The sequence below is a fragment of the Oryctolagus cuniculus genome, chromosome 2 (assembly GCF_964237555.1).
Source record: "Oryctolagus cuniculus chromosome 2, mOryCun1.1, whole genome shotgun sequence".
NCBI lineage: Eukaryota > Metazoa > Chordata > Mammalia > Lagomorpha > Leporidae > Oryctolagus > Oryctolagus cuniculus.
In genome coordinates, this window is record NC_091433.1 from 146,972,097 (window position 1) to 146,989,709 (window position 17,613).

At 39.6% G+C, this 17,613-nt stretch overlaps 1 protein-coding gene across 5 annotated transcripts in view; it reads left to right on the top strand.

Annotated features, from left to right (window-relative positions):
- Positions 1 to 227: 227 nt before the first annotated feature.
- Positions 228 to 17,613, top strand: part of PPP4R3B (protein phosphatase 4 regulatory subunit 3B) — a 67,726-nt gene continuing 50,340 nt past the window's right edge. For 4 of the 5 annotated variants that reach the window (XM_008254387.4, XM_008254385.4, XM_002709860.5 and 1 more), the window contains exons 1-3: positions 228 to 792; positions 2,046 to 2,101; positions 11,968 to 12,066. In XM_008254387.4, coding sequence (XP_008252609.1) covers positions 651 to 792; positions 2,046 to 2,101; positions 11,968 to 12,066 — 297 coding nt within the window. In that variant the 5' untranslated portion in view covers positions 228 to 650. The remainder of the gene's footprint in view (positions 793 to 2,045; positions 2,102 to 11,967; positions 12,067 to 17,613) is intronic. The other variant, XM_070069093.1, reaches the window with a different exon arrangement.

Sequence of the window (17,613 nt, forward strand, 5' to 3'; positions counted from 1 at the left end):
GTCACACCCAGCGAGTGTGCATCAAGCAGACGAAACCCGAGCCGCGACTCGGGTCCTGCAGCCTTTCACAGAAAGGAGTCCGGCGCAGGAACGGTGACGGGAGCTCGCGAGAGCCGCCCGCCCAGCTGAGATCCCAGGCCGGGGGGCGGGGCCGGGAAAAGAGGAAGTGCCACTCAGGCCCTCCCACCTCAGGCGCGTATCCTCCTCGCGAGAGCGCCAGACATCCCGGCTCCTGCAGCGCGTGTAGAAGCGGAGCTGCATTGTGTTGGACTCGTCGGCCGCCGTAGCCCCTGCTAGGGCAGCCCGTGCGAGTCTGCTGGAAGAGGAAGAGAAAGGCAGAGAGTCGGGTTACAAGATGGCGGATCTGTAGTAGTTACCGCGGCGCCAGGAGAGCGAGCGAGCTCTGGGGGGTAGAAGGGAGGGGAGGGGGTGTGTTCGGGGGTGAGGTGAGAGGTACCGGGGGCTCCGGGCGGAGGAGTCTCGGTGGCTCTCGTCATCCCTGTTCGTATCTCTACCTTTGGAGCCATGGTGTACTCGGGCCTCTCCGGAGCCGCCGCCGCCACCACCGCCGCTAGCGTCTCTCACGAGTGAGGGACGTAGACGAGGAGTGCGAGGAGGCGGCGGCCGGAGCGGTGGGGATAGCAGCCACCATGTCGGATACGCGGCGGCGAGTGAAGGTGTATACTCTGAACGAAGACCGGCAGTGGGACGACCGAGGCACTGGGCACGTCTCCTCCACGTACGTGGAGGAGCTCAAAGGGATGTCGCTGCTGGTTCGGGCAGAGTCCGACGGTAAGGGTGTTGGGTCGGTAGAAGAGGGGGCCATCCCTTCGGCCGGGGACAGTGTGGGGTTTAGGCCCTGGAACGGGCTGCCCTTACCACCGCTCGTGGCAGCGCGTTGGTTTTAAGCCCGCTTCTGTGTGGTAAAAACAAACTACTTTGTCCGGATTTACCCTCCGACGCCGATCTCTTCCTCCGCCTCCCATCCCTATTAAGGATTTGACCCTTTCCTCTCCAATCCCTCCCCTTTTGGTGAGATTTAGAGTGAGAGCAGGAAGTGGTGAAAAACTAGATAGATCTCGCTGTAGCTAGATGCCATGCCTTGTGTATTTTCTTATCCATTATATGTGTAACACAAAAGGTTTAGTGAAACTTGTGTCTTCATTATTTTTTCTTAAACTGGATTTTACCAACGAACCCCAGTTGCTCTAGTCGGCAGGTACTGAGGAAAACCAAAAGGCACCTCCCTGGGATTGTTGCAGACTGTTGCCACGATACGTGCACGCACAAGTACACCTTTAGTCCGGGATTCCTCTAGGCTTCCTTTGTAGAGGGTGCTGGGAAAAAGCGTGTGGCTTACCACCTAAACAAGTTAGGGCACCAGAGCAGCTCGTAAACTCATCCTCGTTGATTTATTGTACCAGTCATGTGAATTATATATGCAGGTCCATAATGAAGACGTTTTTTACAGGGTAATCTGAATGCCTGACTTGAGCAGCTGCTACAAGAAAAACAGTCTGAGTCTGTAATAGACATATGTTGTACTCTGGCTCTTTCGCTTTTATTTTAAATAGTCTCAGACATTTCTACACAGAATATGCTGTTTTTAGGGTTAGGAAAAGGATAAATGCAACACTGTAATTTGTAGCTCAAGTATTTAGAATCCTTTCAGAGTCCATTATAATTTATTTGTTAGAACTGAAAATGGAATAACACAACTTTTGTTAAAGAGTGGTTTCAAGAAGTTGTTTTACACCTTAAAATTTGCATTGCAATAAAACTTTTTCAGTAGTCATCCAGTCTCCTCATCTTTTTGGTTTGAATATTGTTGTTAGATGGATGGGTTTTTTTTTCTTTATTGTTAGGGATAGGTTGAAATATTCTAAATCATATGAAGCATATATCTGGAGAGAAAACGTGAGTTAGAATTTATTTTGTTACTTCAGATGTCTGGTTGAAGAAACATGAGAGTTTTTGTTTTTAATGTGCATTGTTTTTATTCAGGATTTCATAAGTTGAGATGTATGTAATTTTTTATCTTTCAGGATCACTACTCTTGGAATCAAAGATAAATCCAAACACTGCATATCAGAAACAACAGGCAAGTAGTTGTTTATCTTTAATTTGAAAGACTTCATCTGTGATCAAGGAAGTATTAATCTAAGATGGGAAACTTTCCTGACAAGAAAAAACATGTTTGGTAAACACAGTTACAGACCTTGTATATTTCCCTTGCAGGTTAAAAGGTTCAGACTGAAAAGTGAAAGTTTTTGTATTGTCAGTCATTTATTGACATCTTTCAATTAGCCACTGTTGGTTTATATTAGAATATGATGTATTTGTCGACCAGGTCTCTTCTGTGTCTTGTACAGTAAACGTTTTATTATGAATCACATTAAAGGAAATGACATAAAAGAAAATCCAAAGCAAAAAAAGTCTGTTTGTAGTATGAAATTAGGTTTTTTGACTCAAAGGTAGAGTTTTTGAAGCATTTATATTCTATTCTCGAATTGTATATTTTTACAGTAGTCAGTGGTTATTTCATGAATGTGTACATTGCCAATTATGTGACATTTTCTGTTAATATTTATTGTCTTATTTGGGAAAGAAAATCTGTTTTGTGTTTTAGGTGTACCTGATTATTTAGTCTGATAATGGTAGCAGTGATTCAACCTTTATTCTGTGAATGTTTTCATTTCATTTTTATTATGAAATATGTGATTTTAATAGTACAGAGAGTAATATAATGGGTGTCTTTAACCACCAGATTTAACAATGTAAACATTATAATGTATTTGTTTCAAATCTTTTTGTAATGTTGAACTGTGGATAGAGTAAAGCCCCCTTGTGTCATCCCATTCTGTCCATTCTCCATTCTTCATATAGTTAACTGCTATTCGAAGTTGATATGTATTCTTTCTGTACATGCTTTTATACCCTTTCTGTGTATGTATGTATCCATAGGTAATATGTAGTCTTGTGTTTTTAAACTTTACACAGTTGATATCACACTCTTACTGTAATCAACTTAAATTTTTCACTTTTTTAAGTATAGATCTAGTTTACAAAAAACACTGTATAGTATTTTGCTGTATTATTTACATCTGATAAATATTTGCATTATTTCCAGTTTTCTGTGTGTGTGTCTATGTAAAGTCAATACAGCAGAAATTTTTGGAGGGAAGAGAAATTAATGTAGGATCATATTAACAGCATTAATGCCTACTTTCATAAAGGTCTGTGAAAATTTGGATTCTCAGAAATGCTTTGTAGATGGGAAAATAAAACTGTCTGCTGAACAGCTTGTTAATTGTAAAAATCTTAGATTTGAACAATTGTTTTGTGTATACAATACATTCTTAATCATATTTTAAAATATTTAAAAATTTTCAGTATTCAACTAATAGCTTTTTTCTCTGGTTAGAAGCTTTTGTATGTCTTTTTTTTTTTCTCTGGTTAGAAGCTTTTGTATGTCTTTTTTTTTTGTGGAGAATCAAAAATGTGCTAGATTGAACACCTGAAGACTTTTCCTGTACCGTAGACATTTTAATGTAGACATATAAGTAAATTTTGTGTCCTTACATTTAACTTTACCAAATAGCCATTTTTGATTTGTTTTTAGTTTACTTATATATGATGAAATACTAATATTTTGTCATGTCTCCCCATCTGCATGTATATAATTATCAGGCACCTTAAAAAAGATTTTTTTTTTAAAGATTTATTTTATTTATTTGAAAGAGTTACAGAGGGAGGTAGAGACAGAGAGAGGGGTCTTCCATCTGCTGGTTCATTCCCCAGATGGCTGCAATGGCCAGAGCTGCACTGATCGAATCCAGGAGCCAGGAGCTACTTCCAGGTCTCCCATGTGGGTGCAGGGGCCCAAGGAGTTGGGCCATCTTCTGCTGTTTTCCCTGGCCATAGAAAAGAGCTGGATTGAAAGAGGAACAGCCGGGACTAGAACTGGTGCCCATATGGGATGCCGGCGCTTCAGGCCAGGGCTTTAACCCACTGCGCCACAGCGCCAGCCCCTGATTTATTTATTTTATTTAAAAGGGAGAGTTACAGAGATGATGAGATTGATTGATCCTGCATCCTCTGGTTTACTCCCCAAATGGCCATAACTGCCAGGACTGAGTCAAGCCAAAGCCAGGAGCCTGGAACTCTGTCAGTGTCTCCCATGTGGATTGAGAGGCTCAAGGACTTGGGCCAACTTAACACAACTTTCCTACGCACATTAACAGGAAGGTGGATTAGAAAAAAGCAACTGGCACCCTTACAGGATGCCAGAGTTGTAGGTGGTAGATTAACCTGCTGCACCACAATGCTGGTCCCAGGAATTTTTTCTTAAATGTGACTAAGTGGTAGCAGTTACCTACAAATTTAGCTATAATATGGATTCTCAGGTTATGCGTAAGATCCTTTTGCTGTTATTACTATTGGAAGGATCATATTATGGCAGAGATTGTGAATAAATCTAGTATAAGTTAAAAGTACTCAGTAGTTCTGTGAATAGAAATTTGGGGACATAGTTTCATGCATAATGTTACTGTGCTGGAAAATTATTAGATAAGTAACAGCACATTACAAGAGAAGATGCCTTTTTTCAAATTATGCCATTTGGAAATGGTTTCTGTCATATTGCAGACAATATATTAGACCTTTTTCATTTTTTAAATTGAAGTAATTTTACTAAATAATAAAGGTTTGTTAAAAAAACTGGAATGAGAAGAATACAGAAAAGTTTTATGCATTTATAAGAATGGAAAACCTGTGTGCCTGGGATCACATGTTTTATTTTCTTTATTTTTGTTTAAATTGAGCACAGAGTTCAGGAAACCAATCAGGGGGTAAGTTAAATTTAGTTTTTTTGTAATAGTTTTTCTTATTTTCATCAAAATTTTATCAGTTTGTACTTTTTACCAGCTTTAAAATAAGTTAAAGTAAGTTAAATTGAATGTCAAGTGACTATCAAGGTTATCATTGATTCACATCTTTGTGTGACACTGCAGAAGTTAATGGGAAAGAGAAGATGTATTTACTTGATAAAATTGTTAAGTATTTAAACAAATAAATTGGAAATAGAAGAGAATGTTTATACAACATCAAATAAAGTGCCTGATATATGTGTCAGAATTTTAAGTTATTTAAAATAAACCTCACTGGTCTTGACAATCAAAAATAAAAAGCAGTCACAGGGACATATACCTACTGTATTTGACATGATCGTGTGCTAACGATGTTAGGGAGGAACTATAGGGAAGTTTTCCTTTCAGTTTTATTGGGAGACAAGATACAACAGATGAAACAATTACAGAATTATAAGGTAACTGATAACGTGTATTAACGAAGTATATTAACTTAGTCTTCATTTAAAGCATTACACAGATAACACAACTAAGGTGCAGAAAGGTTCAGAATCTTGGTTGAGAGTACCATATACCAACACAGAATACTTTATATAAAAAGCAAACTTGTACCCCACAGATCTGAGCAGTAGAAAATTAGAGGAGAGGTTAATACAAACTGGAATCATTAGGAAAACTTAACTCTTCATAGTGATGTTTGCAGAAGGAACTATGAATGATTGCTACAAAAGGTATTAAGCCTGTTTGAAGCAGAGGTTTCTTAATTGAGAGCTGTTTACTAAACAAAAGGGAGTCATTATAGGTTTTTGAATAGTTGCCTAAAATGTTGAAAGTGATATTGTGGCACTGCCATGAATAATAAATTGGACAGAGGGGAGAGTATTGTGAAAGTCCTTTTGGGTAGCAAGATCTTTTGTAGTAATTCAGAGTAAAAGAAAGGAAGAAACTCTGTGGTAAATGGACTTGAAGGAACAGAGCCCTAGTATATTATGAGTCTGAGACTAAGAAAATGATGATTCTTTTCAGAAACTAGGGAGCTGAGCAGGTTTACTTTAATCATTTGGTTTGAGGTTTATTAGAATAAAAGATGATTAAAAGTCTCCAGTGAAGCCTCTTTCCCACCGCAGACTCTATACTTTTCCCTGCTGGAGGCCACCCATATTAGCAGTTGCTTTTATACCTTCCTAGAGGTGTGCATATATAAAGAAATATGTGTATAATTACATATGTATCCTCCTCTTTATTGGCTTCCAGGATAGCATACCATATACTGTTATGTATCTTGCTGCCCGACCCCTCCTCCCCCCCAACTATTTAGGCTTTGAATTAATGGTAAAATCAATGGAAAGGACTTACAATCTGAGACTAGAGGTCAGGTAAGAATTTGGGGTAGAAATTTCTAACTTAAGAATCATCAAATGAATTTTTTGCTGCCAGAGGGCACCTCCTTTGAGGAAGTAGATTAAAACTGAGCAAAGAGTTCAAGACTGAGCCTTTTTGGATTGTCCACATTTATTCCTTCATTCAGTTACACCTGGTTGAGTGCTTATTGGCTAGTCACTGTCTTTAGCTTTGGTTTTTGTTTTTGTTTTTTGTTTTTTGACAGGCAGAGTGGACAGTGAGAGAGACAGAGAGAAAGGTCTTTTCCCTTGGTACACCCCCCAGTGGCCGCTCTGCTGGCGCTGCGGCCAGCGCACCGCGCCAATCTGAAGTCAGGAGCCAGGTGCTTCTCCTGGTCTCCCATGCGGGTGCAGGGACCCAAGCACTTGTGCCATCCTCCACTGCCTTCCCGGGCCATAGCAGAGAGCTGGACTGGAAGAGGAGCAACCAGGACTAGAACCCGGTGTGTCGGCGCCACAGGCGGAGGATTAGCCTAGTGAGCTGCAGCACCGGCCTTTAGCTTTGGTTTTTAAAGTGCACTTGGAATCTTTATGAAGAGTTTTTAAGGTGATCCAAAAGACTTTATAATATAAATCTGCGGAATTGGAGGCAATAAGAGAAAGGCTGGTTGAAAAATTGCTGCATAGCCCAATCAAAGATAATGTTGAGGTGGAGTAGAGTGATGGAGTTGGAAATAGGTGGGTGGATAAGTTGAAAGTAGTAGTGATACAGCATACTGATGGATTGGGTGTTGATAATCAAAAAGAAGAAAGATATGGCTGTTTGAAACTCTGCAAGATTAAGGTTGAGAATATTCTAGGTTTTAGTTTGAAGAACCTTACTGAGATGAAGGTAGAAATGAAAATATCATATATTATTGTAACCATCTCTTATTTGGCTAAATTAAGAATATTGGAAGTTCAACCTGAGAGCTGTTGTGGGGAATGGACTAATGAATTTATGAGCTGTCAACAGCACAGTGCTACATTTAAATGCCAGCACTCAGAATGTGGCTCAGGTGCAAGAGTACAGAAAATGAACAGGTAATTTGGGAAGACTGAAGCACAATTGTAGGTGGAGAGGTGTCCTGAAAGGTGATTTGGAACCAGACCAAGGAGGAATCTTTGGGAATTAAGTGGGGAGAGGTCTTTCCTACTTGGAGATCTAGACGGATGTTTAGATAAGCATAGTGTTACAGGAGAGAATTTTGCAAAACATGTTAATATATTAGAAAGCAATTCTTTTAGAATGGATGTACATTTCATATGTGGTATGGGAGTAGGAATGTGACTTTAGACGTGGACTGTCTTGAGTTCCTGAGTTCTGTTTATTTCTAGCTATGTGATTTGGAGCAAATTTTCTCTGATCCTCATCTTTAAAATGAAGGTATGCTACCTTTCTCATGATAATTTTGTTAAGATATGAAAACGCTTTAGCGCAGTACCTGGTGCATAATAAGTTCAATATGAGAACTGTATTCATAATATTCATAATCCTGATGTGGGCAGGATTTTCCCCTTTCCTGAAGAAGATCAAAGAGGGTAAATAATTTGTTGAAGGTGCAGAATTAGAGTATGGTGGAGTTGTGTGCTGTTCAAGTCCTAATTCAGGGCTATCAAAATATCATAGATTTTAGAAAGATACTACTACACTTTTAAGCACTGTCATGTCTGTTTTGGAATTTACATTGTACCTTACTGTGTTTTAAAAATATTTCAGCCTTTTAGGTTAGAGAAAGGACCTGCTAGAGGATTAAATACTGCATTGTTTGGTTAATCTTACTCATTTTCAAACTTATAAATTGGTTTTGAATATGTAAATTGAATTTTATAAGTATACCGATATTTCAGTTTGTTTCAATATATGTTCCTTGTGGAAAACTACAGTTGTTGGTACTGAATTTTGTCATACTATTTAAGGGTAAAGATAGTCTGACAAGAGGTAGTTTGTCATATTTCATGACTGAATGGATTGTTATGGGGGAAAGCTGAAGCAATCTATTGATTTATTGGCCCCTAAGATATATCACAGAAGCTTTTGTGGATATGATAAAAAAAAAACTGGAGGCCCTGTCTCCAAACTTGTTATGCACCAAGTTTTAAGTATATTTTAAAAGTATCATTTAGGTCCTGGATCAAGAACATATCATTGAATCATATTTGGCTCTGGGATATGTTTGTTTTGTTGCTGGTGGAATTTCTAAAAAATTTATTCGTTTCCTCAAAATTTTAAAGAGGCAGAGGGATCTTCTATCTGCTGGTTTACTCCCTAAATGCCTGCAGGAACTGGTATTGAATCAGGCCACAGCCAGAGCCCGGAACTCAATCCTGGTCTTTCACGTCAGTAGCAGGGACCAAAGTACATTAGTCATCATCTGCTACCTCCTAGGATGCATTTTAGAAGAAAGCTGGTTCAAAAGTAGAGTATCAGGGACTCCAATCATACACTCTGATAAGGGGTGCAGATATTCCCAAGCAGTGATTAACTGCTGTGCCAAATGACTACCCTTGGAACATGTTTTTAATATGTAGGATTGAAAACAGCTATTTTTTGTAACAAAGCTACATGTAACAACCTAATTCAGTAAAGGCTGAATTGTCAAAGGTTTTTCAGCCCATGACTTAGCCTGTTTTGGACTTCTCGTCATTTTAAAGGACCTGACCAAATGCTGCTTTTTCTTTTCTCGCTGCAAGCTTATTTAAAGTCTGATTTCCATAGGGACATGGTGGTGATTAAATGTTTCAATTAATAGAGGAAAACTCCAGTTTTAAATTTAAATAGAAGCATTAATAATGTCACTAAAAAGGTGAATCTCACAAATGAGCAAATAGTTTTGATGACACATTCTTATACCCTTTGAACCAACTAGAGATTACAGTTAGGTAATTTCTCAAATTTGACTTACAAAAAGAATTGCCTGGAGACCTTGTTAAAAGTAAGCATTCTTGAGCCTCACTCCTCCCTGTCCCCAGGGGAGAGGCTTAGGAAGGAATCTGTATTTTTAACCATTCCTCAAGGGTAGTCCTGTTATCATTGCAAAGCATCTCTAAATACAATTTCTATTTAGTTTCTCAGATTTTGACCACATATAGGAAAAGAATTTAGGTTACAAATGGGAAGGTAAGAATAACAGAAAATGATGATGAAAAATGGGAGGGAGGGACTCATTACTTTTAATAAAGATTTCAATGCTTACCGAGCCTTCTCTCAGAAAGTAAGACTCAAAATGGAGAAGACCTTGGATGCCTGGTTAAAGGCTTTGGATTGTTAATGATCTCGAAAATGGAATGCACAGTATGAAGCATAACATACCTGTTATTTAATAAAAAAGGTGCTAGGGAGTCAAAAATAAACTTGATAGTTCACTCAAGAAGAGTAATATTTCCATGAAAATATTCCCCACTCTTGTGAATTATAGCTCCTTTGTACAGATAAGTGTTCGCAGATATTTCTGATTTAAACTGTTTTAACCCTTTTATTTTTAAGATTTATTTATTTATTTGAAAGTCAGAGTTACACAGAGAGAGGAGAGGCAGAGAGAGAGAGAGAGAGAGAGGTCATCCATCCAATGGTTCACTCCCCAGTTGGCTGCGACAGCCAGAGCTGTGCCGAACAAAAGCCAGGAGCCAGGAGCATCTTCCGGGTCTCCCACGTGGGTGCAGGGGCCCAAGGACTTGGGCCATCTTCCACTGCTTTCCCAGGCCATAGCAGAGAGCTGGATCGGAAGTGGAGCAGCTGGGTCTCCAAACCAGTGTCCAGTCCATATGGGACTTCAGACCAGGGCATTAACCCACTGGGCCACAGCGCCGGCCCCACGCTATTGTTTTCAATAATAGAAGTACAAATGAAAAGATAAGGGTCTGACACACTCCTAGTGTAAGCTGATCCTGTGCCAAAGCAGAAACTGATATGAGGTCTGATAAGAAATTGTCATTTCCCCAAAATTGAGAGTTGTTAAAAGGATAAAAACAACCAGGACTAAGAACCAGACTCTCTGGTATTAAATACGTTTGTTTCTACTGTCATTTATAGGTATCTTATGCTGTAAGTGTATATTGAGTTTTAAAATGCTAACTAACAAGATTTAAGAGCTAACAGAGGGCCGGCGCCGCGGCTCACTGGCTAATCCTCCGCCTAGCGGCGCCAGCACACCAGGTTCTAGTCCCGGTCGGGGCGCCAGATTCTGTCCCGGTTGCCCCTCTTCCAGGCCAGCCCTCTGCTGTGGCCAGGGAGTGCAGTGGAGGATGGCCCAGGTGCTTGGGCCCTGCACCCCATGGGAGACCAGGAAAAGCACCTGGCTCCTGGCTCCTGGCTCCTGCCATCGGATCAGCGCAGTGCGCCCGCCGGCCGCGGCGGCCATTGGAGGGTGAACCAACGACAAAGGAAGACCTTTCTCTCTGTCTCTCTCTCACTGTCCACTCTGCCTGTCAAAAAAAAAAAAAAAAAAAGAGCTAACAGAAACAGACTTTTAGCCTAGTGGTTAAGACTTCCACATCCCCCATCCCAGTGCCTGGGTCTAGCTCCTGACTCCAGCTTCCTGCTATTGCATACCCTAGCAGGCAGCAGTGAAGGCTCAAATAATTGGGTTCCTACTACCCACAAATGAGACCCTGCATAAAGGTTCTTAGTAAAATTGTCTTTGTAGGAAGGGTCTCACTCGGTTTTTTAAACTTAAAATGTCTTCTGCAGTTGATGGGAGCAGCTGAAGCATTTTAAACCCAAAAAGGACCTGATAAAATTTTAGAATGATAGCAATGGTGACAAATTACTTTTCCATGAAAAGTAGCCAGGAAGAAGGTAGAACCTAGCTTTCCAACTGTTCTTATCTGATTACACATAAAATATGAATATTAATCTAAGGCCTGGGTGAATTAAAGGATATTTTTAATTTACTGGCTAAAGCTGAAAAGTGATGAGATGTTTTCATTGTTAAGACTTTGTCTTTGTTATTCTAGGGCTTAGTCATAGTTGTTTATTTCATAATATCAGGTCATAATATTTTAAAGTGCTGATGAGATGAATAATTATTCAATTAATGTATCTTATATAAGGACTTCAGAAAGTTCATGGAAATGCATCTTATATAAAAACTGCAATGATTTCCAAATTTTCTTGTACCTAAATAAATTTTAATTCTGTTTTTCTGTGAACTTTTTGAAGTGCCCTTATAGATTATATTCTTGGGAGAGTGTAAACTCAATTCATGGTTTGTTTTTTTTTTTTAATAAAATTTTAGTCATAAAATTATCGTTCTGTATCTGAAACAGTTGTTTTATGTAATATATAGAGATTACAGTGTTTAAATTTGTGTGTGTGTTCATTTAAATCAAACCTTAGCTTCAAATACAGTGGTTGATAACTTTTTTCTAGAAGTATACGTAACCTTTTGATAGGGATATAAATTGAAGACATTCTAGGAGAGCACTTCCCTGAATGTTGGCTTTATTTTTCTACAGCCTTAAGGCAATGGTTTGTTTGTCATTGGTCATACTTGTTTAGTACCAAAGCTACTGTTTCATTGCTAATATATTGCTAAAGTTTCAGAGAGTAACAAAGTATACTTCTATAATGTTATTTCAATGTTTATTTCAATGTTAATTTTATGTATCAGAAGACATTTGCCATTGCTATTGCTATTTCCAGTCCTCTTGATTTTTATTTCTACTTTTAGATTCCTATTTTCTATTGTGATGATATACATATCTTTATTTTTAAACAGGATACATTAATTGTTTGGTCAGAAGCTGAGAACTATGATCTGGCTCTAAGTTTTCAGGAAAAAGCTGGCTGTGATGAGATCTGGGAAAAAATTTGTCAGGTAAGGGTTTTTAAAGTAATATTTAACTTTAGTTTGCATGAACTCTTGAGTTTTGTTTTTCCCTCTGAAGATGTGTTTTAGAATGTGAAAAGATAATGTCTTAGTGTGAGACTTTAATAACCTAACCTGGAAGTGTTTTACATTCTACAACAAATCATTTTACTTAATGTTTAAAAAGCAAGCAACAATTTTGTTTTTCCCAAAGTCCTTAAACAAACTGAAAGAAAATTAAATGATTATGTTCAGGCTTCCAAAAAAATATTTAGTCATGTGTTTGTCTAATGCTTATGAGTACTGTGTGCCAGGCACCAGTGATCAAAAGTAATCATGATTTCAGCTCACATGGAGCTAATTGTATAGCAGGATATGTATTGTATAGCAAGATAGCTCTCAGGTAACTAATTTTTTTAATGTACTGTATTTCAGAGCATTTTTAGATTTATAGAAAATGTGAATTTACACATACCTGCCTCCCTGACAATCCTACCCCCAACTATATGAAGTGCTCTAAGAATATCTTAAATCAATATGAAACAACAAGAACATATTGCATTTGCTAGTTAAAGCTTTTTACCTCCCTAGGCTCTTAACTGTGGCAGTTGTGAATTGTATATTTAAACTAATCATGACATTGCCTTTTTTTTTTTTTTTTTTTTTTTTTTGACTATCATTTGTGGAAAATAGATCACTGTTTCTGTGATTGCCTAGTGTAATATTTTTATTAGAGTGAATTTTTTCTTATTATTGCTTTCACTTGTGTTTTTTCCATTAGTGAATCTTACTATTAAAAGTTAGTCTTATGAATCTGACCAAGCATTTTCCCACCTTGGTCCTTCCAGTAGCAGTGCTACACAGCATAATAAATTGGCTCAAGAAAGTATAGCATGAACCTTTGTATTGTCTGTGAGGCTCATTTGAATGTGATCCTGGATCACTAAACTTTTCTAAACTGCAAGTAAGCAGTTTCTTTTTTGCCTCGTGTCTTACCATGTATTAGGTATTGCTAGATCACCATTAGTATATATTATTAAATAGCAGAATTCCAGCTTATAAACATTGGAAAACACCAGTAAATATGATTTTGTGCATATTTCATGCACTACACATGGGCTAAAAATCCAAATGATAATGATGGGTAAGATACCCCCTAATTTTTTCTGTTTTTTTTTTTTTTTTTAAATCCCTGTGGATTCTTCAAGGATTGAAATTAAAATTTTTTATATGTGAAGTTCTCTAGAAAGTGAGATTTAAGACATAAAAATGACCTCAGTCTTAGTCTTAGCCATAGTTTACTCATAATATCAATGTTACACTATGTCATGGTGTGGTCTATTTTATCATATTGTATGGCAGTATATATCCCTGAGAAATGTCACTTATCAAAGTTTACAGGCTTCTGTTTGACCTGAGAACAGGTGTGGTCCTTGGAAATACAGCTTCACCCTTCCAGACATCTGGTGTAAATTATCTAATAGATAATATCATCTCTTGCTGTGAGCCTTTCTTGAAGCACCATTGTTAACATTGGATTTCCTTCATTGTATTACCGAGTTACTCATTCCTTTTCTGTTTCTCCTTCTGTACATTGGCCACTATTTGTTTTCATCTTTTATTTGAAAGGCAGAGAGAGAGACAGATCATCCCTTGCTGGTTCACTCCCCAGATGCCTGCATCTGCCTTAGGTTGGAGCCCTGAACTCAATACAGGTCATTCACATGGGAAGCAGGGACTTAAATACTTGACCATCACCTGCTTTCCCTCACCCCAGAGTGCACATTAGCAGCAACCTGGAAATGGAAGCACAGCTGGGACCCATCCCAGACATTCTGACATGAGATACAAGTGTCCCAAGCAAGCATAGTCTTAATGACTGCTCCAAATGCCCAGGTTTTTATGGAAACTTTGACCTTTGAAGGGATGTTTGGTTGGTCACTCTGATGGTCCAGCAAGGTAATATTTTGCATGGAATTCTGCAGAACCGTATTATTACATTTTATTTTCTAGTTCTGGTCACTTCTCCTCCTAATTTTTATGTTTTTGAAAGATGGAAGCAGAGCCCCCACATGCTGGGCTGATACAGGGAACTGGGAGCTGGGGACACAATCCAAGTGTCATACTTGGGTGGCAGGGACTGTATTAGCAGGAAGCTAGTCAGGAGCTGAAAATTGAACCCAGGCTCTCTGATGTAGGACAGAAACAAAAGACTCAAGCATCCCAAAAGAGAGAATCAGAAATTCTTGGTGTTTAGCACTATATACTGACTATATAGATGTCGAGTCAATGTGGTATTAATGGATCAGATCAGTGAAATTTCAGCTTAGCAGAGAATCCAAGAGATTTATGAGGATTAATACCAGATCACACAGAAATAAACATTCTGTAACCAAGGAAATACTCCTGGAGCTATTCTTTTATATTTTTAAAATATTTTATATTTTTAAAGATTTATTTATTTGTTTGTTTGTTTATAAGAGTGACAGATGAAATGATCTTCCATCTGCTGCTTCACTTTTTTTTTTTTTTTTTTTTTTTTTTTTTTTGACAGGCATAGTGGACAGTGAGAGAGAGAGAAAGGTCTTCCTTTGCCGTTGGTTCACCCTCCAATGGCCGCCACGGCCGGCACACTGCACTGATTCGAAGGCAGGAGCCAGGTACTTATCCTGGTCTCCCATGAGGTGCAGGGCCCAAGTACTTGGGCCATCCTCCACTGCACTCGCGGGCCACAGCAGAGAGCTGGCCTGGAAGAGAGGCAACCGGGACAGAATCCGGTGCCCCGACCAGGACTAGAACCCGGTGTGCCGGCGCTGCAAGGCGGAGGATTAGCCTAGTGAGCCGCGGCGCCAGCCACTGCTTCACTTTTCAAATGGCCTCACCAGCCAGGGCTGGGCAAGGCTGAAGCCAGAAGCCTGGAATTCCATCCAGGTCTCCCATGTGATTGTCAGGAGCCCAAGCACTTGGGCCATCTTTTGCTGTTTACCCAGGCGCATTAGCAGACTCTAACTGGAGATTATATGAAATGCCAGCATTGCAGGTGGCAGCTAATTTGCTGCAGCACAATGCCAGTCCCATTATTTTATTCTTAAACACAATGCAAGCTATATTCATTTGAAATGAAGTGTAAGTTCACTTACTTAACTTTTTCTTTATAAACTCAGCTTCTTGGGACTGACATTTGATGTAGCCAGTAAATCCGATGCTTGCAATGCCAACATCCCATATGGACACCAGTTCATATCCCGGCTGTTCTGTTTCTGATCTAGCTCCCTGCTAATGGCCTGGGAAAAGCGTGGAAGACGACCCAGTGCCTAGGCCCCTGTCACCCACATGGGAAACCCATACAGCTCCTGGTTCCTTGTTTTGAATTGACCAAACTGTACCATTGCTGCCATTTCAAGAGTGAACTAGCAGATGGAAGAGATCTCTGATTCTCTCCCCCTCCCCCTGTAACTATGACTTTAAATAAATAAATCTTTTTTATTAAAAAAAAAAAAAGTTGTTTCCTCCTACCTCACACTCCACTTCCTTTTGATATTCTGGATTTAATTATTACTCTCACATCAAATCTCTTATCTTCTGCTCTGCTCTGTTCTTTTTCCTGAGTAGTAAGACTGCAGATTTAGTTGCTAGCTGGATTTTCATACATCTCAAATTTAATAACACTATTCTCTCAGAACCATTGCTCCTTTTTGTTAAAGAAGTCACATCCTTGGGGCCAGCGCTGTGGCCCAGTGAATTAACACCCTGGCCTGAAGCACCAGCATCCCATATGGGCACCGGTTCGAGACCTGGCTGTTCCTCTTCTGATCCAGCTCTCTGCTGTGGCCTGGGAAAGCAGTAGAAGATGGCCCAAGTCCTTGGGCCCCTGTACCCGTGTGAGAGATCTGGAGGAAACTCCTGGCTCCTGGCTCCTGGCTTTGGAGTGGCACAGCTCCGGCAATTGCAGCCAACTGGGGAGGGAACCATCGGATGGAAGACCTCTCTCTCTCTGCGTCTCCTCTCTCTGTGTAACTCTGACTTTCAAATAAATTAAAAAAAAAAAAAAGTCACGTCCTCCTAATGACAAGTTTAGTGCTATACTATCATTTATGATTCCTCCTCTTTGGAGCTTCCCCTCATCTGCTCCATTGTCTTAACTGTCCCATCATCACTATCCAAACTCAATTGTACATGAAGACTTAAGAATGATGTCCTAATATGTTTGTGTTCTCAAATTTATCCTACACAGCTGGTGCCAGATTAACTTTCTGAAGAACAGTTCTGCTCATTCATGCTCCTGCACTCAGTGTTTTAGCTCACTTTCAATAATCTGACATTAGCCTACATTTCCAGCTTTGCTGTTTGCCCTGTGTGTGTTACATATTCCCATGTCTGCCTCTTTGCTGTTCGTTTTCAGCTTTGAGTACCTTTTTCTCCTATCTAAATTTTATTCATCTCTGAAAGTCCACTTAGATCTCAAATGCCACTACTTTTATGATTCCTTTCCTGTCTCATCTCATCCTCCCCATCCCCAAATCCCCAAGAGCTGAAAGGAAATTCTTCTGAATTCTCTTGGCATTTAAAAAAAAAAATTTATCTGAGATAGAGTCACAGACAGAGAGGGGGAGAGACAGAAAGGTCAACTCTCCGCTGGCTTACTCCCCAAATGGTCATAATGGCTGGAGCTGGGCTGATCCGAAGCCAAGAGCCAGGAGCTGCTTCCCAGTCTCCCACGTATGTGCAGAGGCCTAAGCACTTGGGCCATCCTATACTGCTTTCCTTGTCGCATTAGCAGGGAGCTGGATCGGAAGAGGAGCTCTGGGACACATACCAGCACCCATATGACAGCATTGCAGGCGGAGGCTTAGCCTACTATGCCACAGTGCCAGCTCCTTCCCTTGGCATTGTATCTAAATTTTTCTTATGATCTTGTTTCTTACACTTTTTTATACATGTGTGTGTCAGTTTTTCTAAGCCCAGCTTCTCTGTTGAGAACTCAAAATTAAAAAGTATTCTCATCCCTGTGGAAAAAAGAGTATGTCATGCATCCTTTTATGCATCTTATTTTTCTAAGTTGTTAGGTATTTTTTCATGTGTTGCTTTGATAGATGAGGAATGTTGTGGAACTTTTCTACTCAGGATATTGGGATGTTTTGAGGTGGAGTTGAGTGAAGATAGTTAAACTTATGAAGAACGAAGTTCTAAGTGCTTTTTGTTGTTGAATAGCTTATCTTGAGCAGTCTGAATCATAAAACAGCTCTCTATTCATTATATTATGATTTTTATCTGCATGTTAGAAGTTGCATGCTTTATAACATATGCTAAATGAATATCAAATTTTAAAAGAAGTTGACTTTATAAGGAGCAGGCATTTTGGTGCATTAGATTGAGCCACAGCTTGGGATGCCCACATCCCATATCAGAGTGCTGTATCCAACATTGCTGTCCCAGTTCCAGTCCCTGCCACTCCACTATTGAAATATATATATACAGGCTGGCGCTGCGGCTCACTTGGCTAATTCTCCGCCTGCGGCGCCGGTTCCCCGGGTTCTAGTCCTGGTTGGGGCCGGG